This window comes from Pyrus communis, chromosome 10, assembly GCF_041283825.1.
Source record: "Pyrus communis isolate YQ-2024b chromosome 10, ASM4128382v1, whole genome shotgun sequence".
NCBI classification, from domain to species: Eukaryota; Viridiplantae; Streptophyta; class Magnoliopsida; order Rosales; family Rosaceae; genus Pyrus; species Pyrus communis.
In genome coordinates this window covers 16121577-16137032 of record NC_142574.1, presented here as the reverse complement: position 1 = coordinate 16137032, position 15456 = coordinate 16121577, and the positions used below count along the sequence as shown (strand labels likewise).

The following is a 15456-nucleotide window of genomic DNA, read 5'->3' as shown; positions in this document are numbered from 1 at the left end:
TTACAACCTGGCAGAGGAGGAGGACAAATGTGGAGTTGTCACGCCATGCTTTGCCGATAGCCTTTGGTTTTAACTCATTGAAGTGGTCTTGGATTGGTTAGAACCCTCAGGTTCCTTGTTTAGGAAACAAACTGAGAAGTTATGTCTCTTCTTGCTTTTACTTTTACAAGGTAAAGTTTTGAACACCATGTACATACAATATCTATGTATTGGTTATGAATCTGTGGCATGGATTTTCTCCAAAACAAAAATCCAAAGAAGCCAGGGCACGGTCTCTTTGCTATCTATCAATATGTTCTCTGTTTTGCTTTTAGAGAGTTTTTATGACATCACATGGTAAATACAGATTCAAAAGTTGGTATAATTTTTTAACATGTTGCAAGCATTGGATGAATTGCTAACGCCATTAAAATTATGCATTGATTTCTCTTAAAAAGAGTTAAAATTTCAATATAAAACTAATTAGCAATACAAGACAAACTACTTATATGCACAAATTATGTCTCTTGTTTTCTTCACGTGAGATTCTACCCCCGACATGCTTTAGGACCACCAATGAATTAATTATTAAACACAACTTAACCCCTACCCAACTCGGGAAGGGTAGTTGACCGTTAAAATTAGGACACCCAGTGGTGAGTCCCTACTCCCTACCGCCCTTTTCATTTGGTCCCCATTGTTCAAATATTTAATGCCTGAAAATCAAAAACTAACTCTCTCTTTGTCTTTGATCCCATGTTCTCCTCTTTCTTGACGAATATTCTTACACACTGTGAAGCCTAATTCCTCCTCTGCCTCTGCCTCTGCCTCCTCCTCTTCTTCTTGTAATCTCCGAACAAAGTCCGAACCTTTACGGAGTTTTCGATCCGATAATCCTCAATATTCATCACAAAAACTTGATTCCTCGCAACCCTTTATTCCATTACTCACAAAGATTCAGTCTTTCTTCTTATCTTGTTTTTCTTTCTGGTATTTGATCAAGAAAGTTCATTTCACATTCGATCTGTTCATCGAATCCATGGCGGTCGCGGGCCATTCAATCCAGACGTCTTTTGGTATCAAAGCTAAGAACCCAAGTGCCAATTTAGAGAAAAATGTTTTTGCGGTGCCAGTTTTGCATCATGGGTTGTCTTGTAATGGGAAGAAATTGAAGGGGAAAGTTGGTAACAGAGTGCAGGCGGCACAGGTGGATTTAGAGGCGGCAGAGAGTTTGAAAATTTTGAAGAGTTTGGATCTTGATGCGGTGTCGGAGAGGGAGTTGAGGAAGAAGGGGTTTTTGGGGTTGAGGAAGACCAAGCTTGTGTGCACAATTGGGCCGGCTTGTTCTTCTTTGGAGGATTTGGAGAAGTTGGTTTTGGGAGGGATGAATGTGGCAAGGCTCAATATGTGTCACAACACGCGGGAGTGGCACCGCGACATCATTCGGAAGATCAAGAGATTGAATGAGGAAAAGGGGTTTTCTGTTTCAGTTATGATCGATACTGAAGGCACTCAGATTCATGTTGTTGATCATGGTGATCCATCCTCTCTTAAAGTTCAGGTTAGGAGAGTTGCCCTTTCATAACTTTTATCCTGAGAAAAAAAAGGAAGGTAATTTGATTGAATTGTATTTTTGTTGGATTATCAGGAGGATTCAGTCTGGCTATTTACAAATGAAAAATTTGAGGGTTCTCTTCCGTTCACAGTACAAGCAAATTATGAAGGTTTTTCTGATGGTCAGTGGCATAAGTGCGAATTGTACAATTGCAGTTTTATTGGAGTGGAAAATGCATTTTGCAATGATGATATCCATGTAATTTTTTTGGCAGGTATCAAAGTGGGTGATGAACTTGTTATTGATGGTGGAATGGCATGCTTTGAAGTCATAGAAAAATTAGGAAGCGACCTGCGTTGTAAGTGCACAGACCCCGGTCTATTCCTGCCTCGTGCCAAATTCAGCTTCTGGAGAGATGGGAAGCTTGTGGAGAGGAACTATGAGCTCCCAACTCTGTCTACTAAGGTATCTGTACAACGTTCTTACATTTCCATTTTTCGAATTGTCCGGCCTTTCTTAATGAAAGTAAATTTTTCTGTTAAGTTTATTTGTTCATGTTTACTTACATTCTTAGATCTTAAATAATACATTTTGATGCTCATGTTCATTTTGTTTTCATCTGCAGGATTGGTCCGACATTGAATTCGGAATCTCTGAAGGCATTGATTTTATTGCCATGTCATTTGTAAACGATGCGGAATCTGTGAAGCATTTGAAGAATTATCTCTTCACCAAATCAGCCAAGTAAGGCAGTAGACAATTATGGTTCAACATTTTATTATTTCATTGGAAATTTTCTTCCTTGCATGATGTGATGGATTCTTTGAACAATATGATAATGGCGTCAGATTCTCAAGTAAATAACGATTTGAGTCAAGCCGTTCTTTTAAGAACCCACTTATTATACCGGCACCTCTTGCAATTATCATTTGGAATATCAACATGAAAACTTAGATTTCTGATTTCCCTTTGCAGATCCATTAGAGTTTTGGCCAAGATTGAGAGCTTGGAATCCCTTCAGAATTTGGAAGAAATCGTAGAGGCTTCGGATGGAATCATGATTGCGCGAGTTGACCTTGGAGTTGAGATCCCACTTGAACAGATTCCAACAGTCCAAGAAGAAATAACCAATCTCTGCCGGCAGCTAAACAAGCCAGTAATTGTAGCTTCTCAGTTTCTTGAGTCAATGATCGAGTATCCAACTCCAACTCGTGCTGAGGTACAATTAGGGTGCTCCTAGAACTACTGTAATTATGATGATTATTGTTGTTGCATGGGGAGCCGCAAGAGAGAAAATTAATCACATTATAATGGTTACCTTCTCAAAAGGTTGCAGATGTTTCTGAAGCTGTTCGACAATATGCAGACGCGTTGATGTTAGCTGGGGAATCAGCAATTGGATTATTTGGAGAGAAGGCTCTTTCTGTCCTTCAAACGACCAGCAGTAGAATGGAAACATGGAGTCATATGGAAAACCGGCAAGGTTCTCTCCTTCAGCGCCAACTAGGAGTCTCGTTGCCTGACCGCATTGCTGAGCAGATATGCAATTCTGCTGTTGAAATGGGTACTTTCTTTTCTTCCACATCCTCTTTTTTCCAAATTTTAAATATCTTGTGAAAGCCAGCTAACGAGCGACTTAGATTTATAATAAATTAATAGTCCTGCTGAAGAACATTGAATTTTCTTCTATGCTGGTTTACGTTATTAAAAAGTTAAAAACTTCGTACGAACTTGTCAGAGTTGTATCGGTAATTGATTGTTGAATCTGAGAAAAAAATACAAATGATGTTCACGATGTTCACTTGTTTGAATCTATGAAAGTAGAAACCAGTCAAGGAAGAATTTTCAGAGTCTAAATATTATGTATTTGTGCACATAAGTTACAATTAGTCAACTTTTTCTGTATGTGCAGCTAACAACCTTGCTGTGGATGCAATCTTTGTGTACACCAAGCACGGGCACATGGCATCGCTCTTGTCACGAAACAGACCAAACCCTCCCGTATTTGCTTTCACAAACGATGAAAGCACCCGTATGGCTCTGAATTTGCAGTGGGGAGTGATCCCTCTTCTTGTCAATCTATCGGATGATATGGAGTCTAACATCTCAAGCACCATCCATCTCATAAAATCAAAGGGATTGGTGAAAGAAGGAGATTCGGTCTTGGTGGTCTCGGATGTCGCTCCTTCCCGCGCTACTCCAATGGCATTCCAATCAATCCAGGTGAAGACCATTGTTTAGGAGGAAAACTTCCTTTTCGTTCATGGTAATGTATAACCACAAACAATCTCCACACGTACTAAACAAAACATAGTATTGGAATCTTAGAGTCCATGGAATTACTGGAAGGGAATGTTTGATACATAGAATTGTCTTGGCTTGGACTAAATGTAAGTATTGCCTTGGGTTAGGTTGATTCCATTTAGACCCCTTGTTTTAAATGGCCTAAAATAAGCTCACATAGGAAACTTTTAATCCAAGCTTATCCCGTTGTTGACTAACTCCATGTTTGGTCCATGCTGAGATTGGTAATAAATAGCCCAATCCAGTCCTAGTTCATCAATCAAACGCTCTTAAATGTATCCGCGTTCCAATAACACCTTAAGTTGTGTATCTTTCCTCAACTGAACTCAACTTAGGGAAAGTAAAATTCCACCTTTTCTTTTATTCCCCTCTCCTCCTTTTACCAACACGCCGCCTCCTGCCAAATGAAATATGATCGGTTCCTTACATGGAGTCATTCCTCCTCGTAACTTAATAACAATTTGACAGTAGATGTATGTCCGCTTATATTTGTTTTTTTCCCTGTTTTTCGTTCCCAATGAGCGATGACTTCTTACATGTAAGGATCCAAATAATTTGTTCACGTATTCCCCACCATCCAAGATGATGCCCATCTCCTTCACCATAACACCACATGAAATCGAAATTTAATTCCTCTAAAATAGTCTACGTACATTTCATTTTTCCTTTACTTCGATCTCAGGTCATCGTCATCAGCCACGCTGGCCAGCTTAGAAATAGGCATGTCCCATTTCTTGCCTCTCAAATCGCTCACCTTGCTGCTAAGTGTGGTGAGGCCTTCACAAAGGTTGCTGGCATGTCTGTGTCCAGTAAGAAGCTTGACAAGGACCCTAACCCCTCGAAGAACCGCTGGATCGTTGAAATTTTATTGTTTTTGGCCGAAAGTTTATTGTCGTTTTCTTTTTTTTGAAGGTTTCTAGACAATTTGACTGTCATCGCATCGGCCGATTTCTTCAAGGATAGTGTGGAAGAGTTGAGCAGACAAAACACTGTTGTGTGATAGACTCATTCAAGTCATCTTTTGTTGCTATCCAAAAGGCTCTAAGTCTAAACCCTAAAGAAACGTAATATATATTCAATAAATATATATAAGTCAATTCCTTTATGCTAATCTATGTATCCGTGGCGCTTTGCGCAGAATTCATGCTAATATTCTCTATATCGTTCTATGCATTTCATTTTCCTTTTATGACATTGATCTCAGGTCATCAACATTAACCAACTTGCCCATATTACAAATAAAAGCGCTCCGTTTCGTGACTGAGATCGATGTATTCATTTGAGAAGGAGCTGAAGGATCTCAGGTCATTGCCTGGTGTGAAGAAGCTTGAGAAGGAGAGCTTAAAGTACTTCGACAATGGAGGCTTAAGCGATTTTTTTTTTATGTATTTTATGGATATTTCTGGGTCTGTTTTGAGTGTTATCATACATAGCCCGGGGTTAGCATTGGCTTCCATGGATGGTGAAGGCACTTAGCAGACAAAAGCTCTTATGTTAATGAACTTTTTGTTTCTACAAATTGGGATAGTAAAGTTAATTCAAAGCTTAATCATTTTGCAGATTTCACATGATAGGACACGATCGATTGTCCGACTGTCTGATACATAAGAAATTATATTAGTGAGATACTGAAATAGCATTCGAAATGGAGAAAAACTTGTCTGCACCAAAGTAGAGAGATTAGAAAAAGGTATACCGTATACCTCTTCAAACAGTCTTCCGAAAAAATTGAATAAGAATTAATGCTAAAAAACAATGACTAAAACTGAAACACACTTTTACACTCACACTTATTATCAGTTTCCAGATATATTAAATGTACAAAAAAACTACCAAAATAACCATATTTACCATATAATCAACAATCAGTTCAATCTTAAGAAATCAAATGAACAAAAGCTTAAAAGTTAAAGCATTGAAGTTTCACTTAAAGATGGTTCTTTATACATTCTTTGCCACAAAATCACCATTTAAACCTTCATAATTAATCTTGTCTAAAAAACCACTTTTTGTTAATATCAAAGCAAGTCCATTTAACCTTTCAAGCAACTAGTTGATCACAAGTATGATTTTAATAATTTTTTAACTTTGAGAAACTCATTTCCACATACGCAACAATAATAGGTATAATTAACAAAATTCTGTGTGCAATGCTTACAATCAAGAAACAACGCACCCTCTTCAAGTAGTTTAGTGCGTCAATAAATGTCTTCCTTTCTTTAGGCAAATGCTCTCTAAAAAGTTTCAACTCTACAAATAACGCATCCCTATCAACATCAAAGAACTCACATTTCTTAAGAAAGTTATGAAGACAATGTTTGTGGTGGATGAGGCCTCATATAATATACAATTTGTAATTTTTTTTCAAAGTAGAAGAGTTGGAAAAGAGGGAATTGTGAGTCTCACTTGAATTTTATTTTTTTCGATCACATTATGATATAATAATGTTTAATATCAGGGATACTAAATTTTAAAAAAAATATAGTTGTTGATAATTGAATTATTACTTAAATATTGATTAACGTGCTTATTTCCTATCACTAGTACAAAAACATACTTGTGCGACGGCAACTTGCGTGACAGAGCAAATTGCGTCGCGCAAAGTATGTTTGCGTAACGGTGACAACAAAACGTCACACAAAGACATTTTGCACAACAGAACTTTGCACGATGAAGGCTGGCGTCGCACAAAACAGTTTTGCGCAACACCAACCTTCGTCACGCAATGTTGGGAAAAAGCGGTAAAAGTCTTGGTTTGGCACCAAAAGCTCTATGCGTCACGTAAAACTACTTTCATTGCCCTTGTGCGACGGTTGACGCACGACGAAGGCTTCGTTGGGCTAATTTTCAAGCAACGTTTTTTGACTTTGCGCGACGAATGTAATATTCGTTTCATAAGCAAGTTAACAGTCCAATATATATGTATACATATTCTCTAAGGAAAGGAATTCTCATTTTTTTTCAAAAAATTGGGATTAATTATGAGGTTCACTCTACATCGAACTTCAATAATCGAAATAGTCTATTTTTAAATTATTCGTTCATAGATCATCTTTCCAAATAATCAATTCAATCCGAAATCATTTACTCATTTTATTAGCATTGATGAAATTTCAATGTTTCTTAAAACATAGTGTTTGTCAATTTCTTTTAATTCAATTACATGTCTCAAACATTTCCAATTTGGCTAATATTTTGCAAGAATGATATAGGAAGTTCAACTTAAAAAATAGATGGTTCGAATTGTTGAAATTCAATATAGAGTGGGTTCCACAACTAATTCTCATTTTATCAAAAAATAGAGGTCCCTTTAAATAAAGGACCTACACACACGCACACTCACCTGTATAATTGAGTGACTTCAAAGTAAAATCTAGATTCAGACCTCATTTGTCATTTTCAGTAAAAATGAAAGGGATTATAGGACCACAATATATAATAAAATCCACGGCATCTATGGCGTGTAAGATCATATCATGTGACTATAAACTTCCAAAAGAAAACGATACATAATTCTCTCACCTGTTGGCTTCTAGTCTGCCTTTACAAGTAACTGAGACCCTACAAACTTCAGACCTGAGAGAGTATTTTTTAGCAGATCCGTTTCTTTTGGGCTTCAAGCCAATAACATGACTCATGAAATTCTTGGCAGGTGGCAACGTCTTGCCTTACTTAAACAAATATACTTGGAGCCTCGAGCCTCAATTATGCATGCTTTTGAAAATGAAAACTATCTTTTGAGATTGATCTACCAAGACTTCTAATGAGTATAAAACTATACAAGATTAAACAAATCACTGTAGGTGTGACTGTGATACTACAGTTACATCATCTTACTCAATAATTGTAGGTGCCTCATTTATCCACTGTTCAATTTTCGAGACAAAAATAAATATTCAGCAAACTATTTGTTTAGTGATACGTTTCTTTCATTGTTAAAAAAGTATTGGAACGTCTCTCCCAAGTATGTGTCACTTATCTTTATCCAATTATTTGATGCTACTTTTTCTCATGTCTCCTATACATATTTTTCCAACATGATACAATTTGTTTTCCACATCAAGATCATTTTTCTTTTATAAGGGAGTAGTGTGGGTTATGTAGAAATATGACTCCTTGTATTAATGGTTAGATGATTGTATGCATTAATATTAAGGTAGAAATCATACACTAATTACAAATATCACTTACATACTATACAATTAACAATAATGATGGAGAAGAATCCTGGACGAGTCTGATCGAACGAGTTTGGAGCAAAGTAACTAATGGCGGTTCTTGAGAAAAGGCTTGGTGAGGAGTCAGCAAAATGATCAGTGTACAAAATATAGCAAATTTGATAACTTCCAAGAGCCACCTTTTCATGCCAAAAGTAATAATTAAGTTCAATAAGGCGCAGACGAGCATGATGAATAGGATTAGCAGCTAAATAGGTGGCACCCAAGTTATCATAATTTAAGAAAAAAAGAATGTACAAGAACACCAAGCTTCCCAAAAAGAAAACAAAGCCATGTCGACTTAGCACAAGCATGAGAAAGTGAAATATACTCGGCACTAGACCTAAATACGGTTGTTAATCTTCATCCTATGAAGAACGTCAATGGAGCTTTCTGTGTAATCTAGAGAGAGAAAGAGAAGAGTTTAGAGAGAGAGAGAGAGAGAGTTGCAGCTGAATTATCCTTTTTGTATTCAACGAATAATGCTTACAGTACATAATACAAGTATATATACATGTGACTTTCCTTACACACTAAGTATTCTATACTAACTGTTTTAACTATCACAACCACCTTATTCCTTCATCTTTTGACACTTGTCACGATCTGACAGTTCTTTATCTTTACATCCCCCCTCAATCATATGCTTGGAGGAACCAAGCATAAGATTGGAACAATGATGTTGAAACTAGGGTGCAGACAGTCCCTTTGTTAATATATCTGCAAACTGTTCGTTTGATGACACATAATGCACATGGAGATCTCCTCAAATAACACGTTCCCACATAAAATGATAATCTATTTCGATATGTTTCACCCGTGAATGGAAGACAGGATTAGATGATAAAGCAAAGGCAAAGATGTTGTCACAATAAAGAACCAATGCAGTGAAAATTGGAACACACAATTCACATAATAACTGCCTTATCCATGCTAACTCAGCAGCTGTTATTGCTAATGCTCTATATTCTGCCTTTGTTGATGATCTGGAAACTGTGTGTTGCTTCTTCGATACCCAAGATATAGGACTTGAACCAAGATATATAATATGACCAGAAGTCGATCGTCTATCATTTGGGTCACTTTCCCAATCTGCATCACTATAAGCCTATAATTGGAGCTTGCCTGTTTGAAACTGAAGACCATAATGCAAAGTACCACTAAGATATCTTAAGATGCGCTTGACAGCTACAACATGGGAGTCCATAAGATTATGCATAAACTGGCAACATTGATTAACAGAGAAGGCAATATCAGGCCTTGTAAATATCAAGTATTGCAAGACTCCTACAATACTTCGATATTGTTGTGGACTGTGATAAAGAGTCCCTTCCGTTTTAGACAACCTGTGGTAGGGTAAACACGGTGTGGCACAAGGTTTAGAATCTTGCAAGTCAACCTTTGCTAGCAGATCCTTGATGTACTTAGTTTGTGAAACAAAGAGACCATGGGGCTGATATGTAATCTGTAACCCCAAGAAATAATAGAGCTATCCTAAATCTTTCATGTCAAACTCCTTGGCTAAAGCTTTTATAACTTCATCAATCAACTGAGTGGAGCTTCCAGTTAGAATGATATCATCCACATACAAAAGAAGAACCACAGTACCAAGATGAGTGTGCTGCACAAACAATGATGGATCTGCCAGAGAAGCTTTAAATCCCAATCTTGGTAAGAAGCTTGTAAACTTTTCATTCCAAGCTCAAGGAGCTTGTTTTAATCCATAGAGTGACTTATTAAGTTTGCAAACATAATTAGAGGGATGAGCTCTTTCAAAGCCTTTTGGTTGAGACATGCACACTTCTTCATGTAGATCACCATGAAGAAATGCATTCTTCACATCCATTTGCCTCAAAGACCATTTAAACTGAGTTGCTAATGCCAAAATTAACCTAACAGTGGTAGGTTTCACTACAGGATTGAAAGTCTCACTGTAATCCACACCCTCTTCTTGGCTATAACCTTTTGCAACTAACCGTGCCTTATATCTTGCCACTGATCCATCAAGATTGGTTTTAATTCAATAGACCCACTCACAACCTACAAGGTTTTTGGTAGATGGCAATGGAACTATAGACCAAGTATCCTGAGATTTTAAGGCAATGATCTCATCTTCCATAGCAACAACCCATTCTGGAATTTTACTAGCAGACTAGAAAGTAGTAGGTTCTGAAACTTGGACAGAAGACTGAACTGTTGCTAAAAACACCTTCTTCTTAGATATGCCACTTTTAGATTGAGTTTGCATAGGGTGCAAGCTCACTGAGGGTATTGGAAAGACAACTGGCAGATTTTTAGGTTGAAAATCTAGATCAACAGGGATCAAGGACTGTGTAGTTTCTGCAGGTGATGAATTGGGTGATGTATGAGATGTAGGATATTCCGCATATCCCAAAGTAGTAAGTGGTATAGACATGGAACACTCTGAGGCATTAGTGGGATTGAAGGTTGAAAACTCTGAAGCATTAGTAGGGGTAGAAGTTGAATACTCTGGAGCTTGAAGTGGAATTGGTGAAATTACAGTATTATGAGAATTGACTAATGAAGGATGAACTGATGGTTGTACTTGTAGTGATGTGGATGTAGTGTGTGGTGATGCACTGTTGGATGTAATGATGGATGAATAAGGAAAGCTAGTCTCATCAAATAAAACATTTCTAGACACATAGACTTTGTTGGTAAGAGGATTGAGACAAAGGTAGCCTTTATCCTGACCTGCATAGCCTATGAATATGCACTGTGAAGTTTTAGGTTGTAGCTTACTAGAATTCAACTATTTTAAAAGTGGAAAACAAGCACATCCAAAGACTTTAAGATGAGATATGGATGGTGAGGTTCCAAACAAGCACTGTAATGGTGATGACATTTGGAGTGTTTGACATGCCATTCTATTTATAAGATAAACAGAAATTGCACAAGCATGAAACCAAAATTTGTGTGGTAAGGATGCTATTTAAAGTAGAGTGATGGTTATTTCAAGTATGTGTATGTGCTTCCTTTCAACAAGACCATTCTGTTGAGGAGTATAGGGACATGACTTTTGATGAATGATACCCTTTTGGAGTAAGTATTGTTTGAATTTGTGACTGAAGTATTCACCCCCACCATCACTTTGAAACACTTTCACAGTGGCAGAGAATTGAGTGATCAGAAAAGTGTGAAAATTAACAAATACACCAAAAACTTCACTTTTATTCATTAATGGGAAAATCCAGGTAAACTTGGTACATTCATCCACAAAGCTTACATAAAATTTGTAACCCTCAATGGAAACAGTGGATGAAGGACCCCAAACATCACTATGGATGACCTCTAGAGGTTGGACAGTTTTATTTGCAGGAAACGAAAATGGAAGCTTGGCAAATTTTCCTTCCAAACAAGATTTACAAACAGAAGGTACACGATCTAAAGATATAGGAATATGTGATTGTTTTAACATTGCAGAAGTGACAATGTTGGAAGGATGTCCTAATCTTTGGTGCCACAAATTTATTTTGACTTGACTGCCAAGATAGCAGGTTTGTTGCTGAAAGGATGCATTGTGTTTTTGTGCTTGAATGATGAGATGTTGTGGAATGTGAAAGGGTATTGGATAGAGGCCTTCTCTACACAGCCCCTAAAGAATGATTCTCCCTGTGATCTTGTCTTGGATCCAAAAACAAAATTCATCCAAATGAATCTACATTTGTTATCTTTACACAGTTGATATATGGATAGTAAATGTTGGGATAACTGAGGCACATGTAATATGTTCTTTAACTCAAAAGCATACTTGGGTGTATGAAGAATAGTAGAACCTATATTAGAGATTGGCGAAGATACCATGTTAATCTTCATCCTGTGAAGAACATCAATGGAGCTTTCTGTGTAATATAGAGAGAAAAAGAGAAGAGTTTAGAGAGAGAGTTCTAGCTGAATTATCCTTTTTGTATTCAATGAATAATACTTACAGTACATAATACAAGTACATATACAAGTGACTTTCCTTACACACTAAGTATTCTATATTAACTGTTTTAACTATCACAACCACCTTATTCCTTCATCTTTTAACACTTGTCACAATCTGATAGTTCTTTATCTTTACACGGTTGCCTATTTCTTGGAATACCAGGATATAAGATTAGAGCCAAGGTAGACAAGTTAGCTGGAGGTAGAATGCCGACTGTCTAGATAACCCGTCCGATCCATGGAGGTAGGCGGACAAGGATGTGAAAGAAGGATGGTGCAAAGTGATGCCGAAATCAAGGTTGCCCTTGATAAACCAAAGAATCTGCTGGCAACAATCATGTGGGCGGCGCGAGGTGAACAGTGAACTCATGTATCGGTTAACAGTTCGACATCAAGGATTTGGACCCTCTCCCAGTTATTTCTTAGGTTTACAAGTTATTCGTGACTCTATTGGGCTTCATATTCACCAACTTAATTATGTTCATGATTTTCTCTAAAATTTTGACGCATGGTCTCCTGCAAACCAACTTCCACTCCTCTTTTGGCAAAGACCACTCTTCTGGTCTCTACTAAAACAAAGGTTGTTGATATGCCTGCGTACAGTAAGAAGCTTGACAAGGACCCTGACCCCTCGAAGAATCGCTGGAACGTTGAAATTTTATTGTGGTTCGCCGAAAGTTTATTGTGGTTTTCTTTTGAAGGTTTCTAGACCATTAATTTGACTGTCATCGCATCCGATTTGCTTCAAGGATATTGTGGAAGAGTTGAGCAGACAAAAACCTGTGTTGTGGACTGAACTCGTTTATGTCATCTTTTGTTGCTAGACAAAGGGCTGTCTAAACCCTAAAGAAACGTAATATATATTCAATAAAAATAAAATCTCAATTCCCTTATGCTAATCTATGTATTTCTCGATTTATGCTTGGCGTCTTTGTGCAGAATTCATGCTAATATTCTCTGTATCGTTCTTTGTTTTTCATTTTCCTTTTATTACATCAATCTCAGGTCATCAACTACCAACTTGGCCAGATTACAAATAAAAACGCTCCGTTTCGTGACTGAGATAGATGTATTCGTTTGAGAAGGACCTGAAGGATCTCAGGTCATTGCCGTACTGCCTGGTGTGACGAAGCTTGAAACGGAGCTTAAGTACTACGACAATGGCGGCTCAAGCGAATTTGTTTTTATGTATTTTATGGATATTTCTGTGTCAGTTTTGAATGTTATCATACATAGCCCGGGGTAGGCATTCGCTTCCAGGGATATCGAAGGCACTTAGCAGACAAATGCTATGTGCTGTATTCGTTTTATGTTAATTACCCTTTTGTTTCTACATATTAGGATAGTAAAGCTAATTCAAAGCTTAATCATTTTGCAGATTTCACATGATAGGACATGATCTATTATCCGAGTGTCTGATAATATAACATATTTATATTATTGAGATACTTACTGAAAATGCACTCGAAATGAATAAAAACTTACTTGCACCAAAGTAGAGAAACTAGAAGAAATGGGTAACCGTATACCTCATCAGGGCCGTCTCTAAGATTTGAGGTACCTTGTGCGAAGGAGCCCTTCTTCAGACAGTCTTCCATAAAAATTGAACAATGTTTTAATGCTAAAAAACAATAACTAAAATTGAAACACACTTTTACACTCACACTAATTATCAGTTTTCAAATATATTAAATGTAAGGAAAAGCTACAAAAATAACCACATTACTAAATAATCAACAATCAATTCAATCTTCAAAAATCAAATGAACAGAAGCTTCAAAAAGTCCAATACTGAAGTTTTACTTAAAGATAATTCTTCATGCATTCTTTCCTGCAAAATCACCAATTTAACCTTCATATTAATTTTGTCTAAAAAGCCACTTTCAATTAATATCAAAGCAAGTCCATTTAATCTTTCATGCAACTAGCTGATCACAAGTATGATTTTAATAAGGGTAAATTACATTTTCATACCTCAGGTTTGGGCCTTATTTCAATTCCTTACAACATCTTCAAAACATTTCACTTTCATACCTTAAGTACTATTTTATTTCAAAATAATACCTCCGTTACATTTTTCATCCATTGATCCGTTAAGTGCTGATGTGGCTGCCACATATTATGTCACGTGGCTGCCAAATGTCTGCCACGTGGCAAAAAAAAATTTAATTACTGAAACCTTATCCCCCTCATCCTCCTCTCTTCTCCCCACAACCCTCAAACCCATCTCCCCATCTTCATCTTCTTCCCTGCAACCCAAAAAAAAAAAGTTAGAAAACTAGACCCCATCACCCCACCACCCCCCCCCCCGGGGGGGCCGCCGAAACCCCCATGTGTACACCTTAAACCGAAAAAAAAAAAAAATAGAAAACCCAGATCCCGTCAAACCACCCCCCCCCCCCCGGGGGTGTCGGAGCCTCATAATCTTCTATCTGTCGTTCACACCCATCCTCCACCTCTTCCTCCGCACCCATCCTCCACCTCCTCCGCGCACCCATCTTCCCATCTTCCCCCTTCCAACATAAGCCCAACCTGCAACCCAGAAAGAAGAAAAAGAAAAAAAACCCAGCGCACCCACCCTCGCACGCACCCTCTTCCCTCCTCTACACACCCCACTCCTTAAATCCACACTCATTGAGGAAGACAAGATCTAGGTTGTATGGAAATGGAGAGGTTTTTTTCCTTTTCTTTTCTAGGTTTTTGATTTTTTTTATGGGTTACAGGTAGTGGGTGCGGAGGTGGAGGTGGAGGGTGGGTGCACGGTGGGTTTGTGGAAGACAAGAGAGGGAGGAAGATGAAAGATGGGTTTTTTTTTTTTTTGTTTTCCCTCTCCTCGCCTTCTTCTAGGTTGCAGGTTGGGTTGGGGGGTAGGGAAGGATGGAGGTTGCGGGTTTAACTTTTGTTTTTGGTTTTTTTGGTTTTTTTTTTTTTAGAAGATTCAGGTTTTTTTTTTGCCACATGGCAGACATTTGGCAGCCACGTTAGCGCTTAACGGATCAATGAATGGAAAATGTAACGGAGGTATTATTTTGAAATAAAATAGTACTTAAGGTATGAAAGTGAAATGTTTTGAAGATGTTGTAAGGAATTGAAATAGGCCCCAAACCTAAGGTATGAAAATGTAATTTACCCTTTTAATAACTTTTAACTTTGAAAAACTCTTTTCCACAAATGCAACGATAACAGGTATAGTTAACAAAATTCTATCTGCAATACTTGCAGTTGGGAAATAGCGCACTCTCTTCAAGTAGTTCAATACATCAATAGATGTCTTCATTTATTTAGGCAAACACTATCTTAAAAGCTACAACTGGATGTCTTCATTTATTTAGGCAAACACTATCTTAAAAGCTGCAACTGATCCTACAAATAATGCATGCCCATCAACATTAAAGAACTCACCTTTCTTGAGAAAGTTTTAAAGACGATTACAACAATCTTTCAATTTAT

General features: G+C 37.5%; 1 protein-coding gene across 2 annotated transcripts; it reads left to right on the top strand.

The window, feature by feature from the left end:
* Positions 1 to 645: 645 nt before the first annotated feature.
* Positions 646 to 5404, top strand: LOC137730319 (pyruvate kinase isozyme A, chloroplastic). Of its 2 annotated transcripts, none has more exons than XM_088678663.1 (8): positions 646 to 1540; positions 1628 to 1715; positions 1809 to 1999; positions 2160 to 2278; positions 2510 to 2753; positions 2864 to 3098; positions 3447 to 3757; positions 5043 to 5404. In XM_088678663.1, exons 1-8 carry the CDS (start codon positions 1019 to 1021, stop codon positions 5100 to 5102), a joined length of 1770 nt encoding a protein of 589 aa, XP_088534789.1. In that variant the 5' UTR covers positions 646 to 1018; the 3' UTR covers positions 5103 to 5404. The 2 variants fall into 2 exon arrangements, with proteins under 2 accessions (XP_088534789.1, XP_068325488.1); XM_068469387.2 differs by lacking the exon at positions 5043 to 5404 and adding an exon at positions 4521 to 4988.
* The last annotated feature ends 10052 nt before the right edge of the window (positions 5405 to 15456 follow it).

What these genes read in the sequence shown, in the direction of transcription:
- LOC137730319 (XM_068469387.2), top strand. Translation starts at nt 1,019, where the DNA reads ATGGCGGTCGCGGGCCATTCAATCCAGACGTCTTTTGGTATCAAAGCT. An exon ending in TTATGAAGGTTTTTCTGATG is followed by an intron (nt 1,716 to 1,808) that starts GTCAGTGGCATA and finishes TTTTTTTGGCAG; the next exon opens with GTATCAAAGTGGGTGATGAA. An exon ending in TCCCAACTCTGTCTACTAAG is followed by an intron (nt 2,000 to 2,159) that starts GTATCTGTACAA and finishes TTTCATCTGCAG; the next exon opens with GATTGGTCCGACATTGAATT.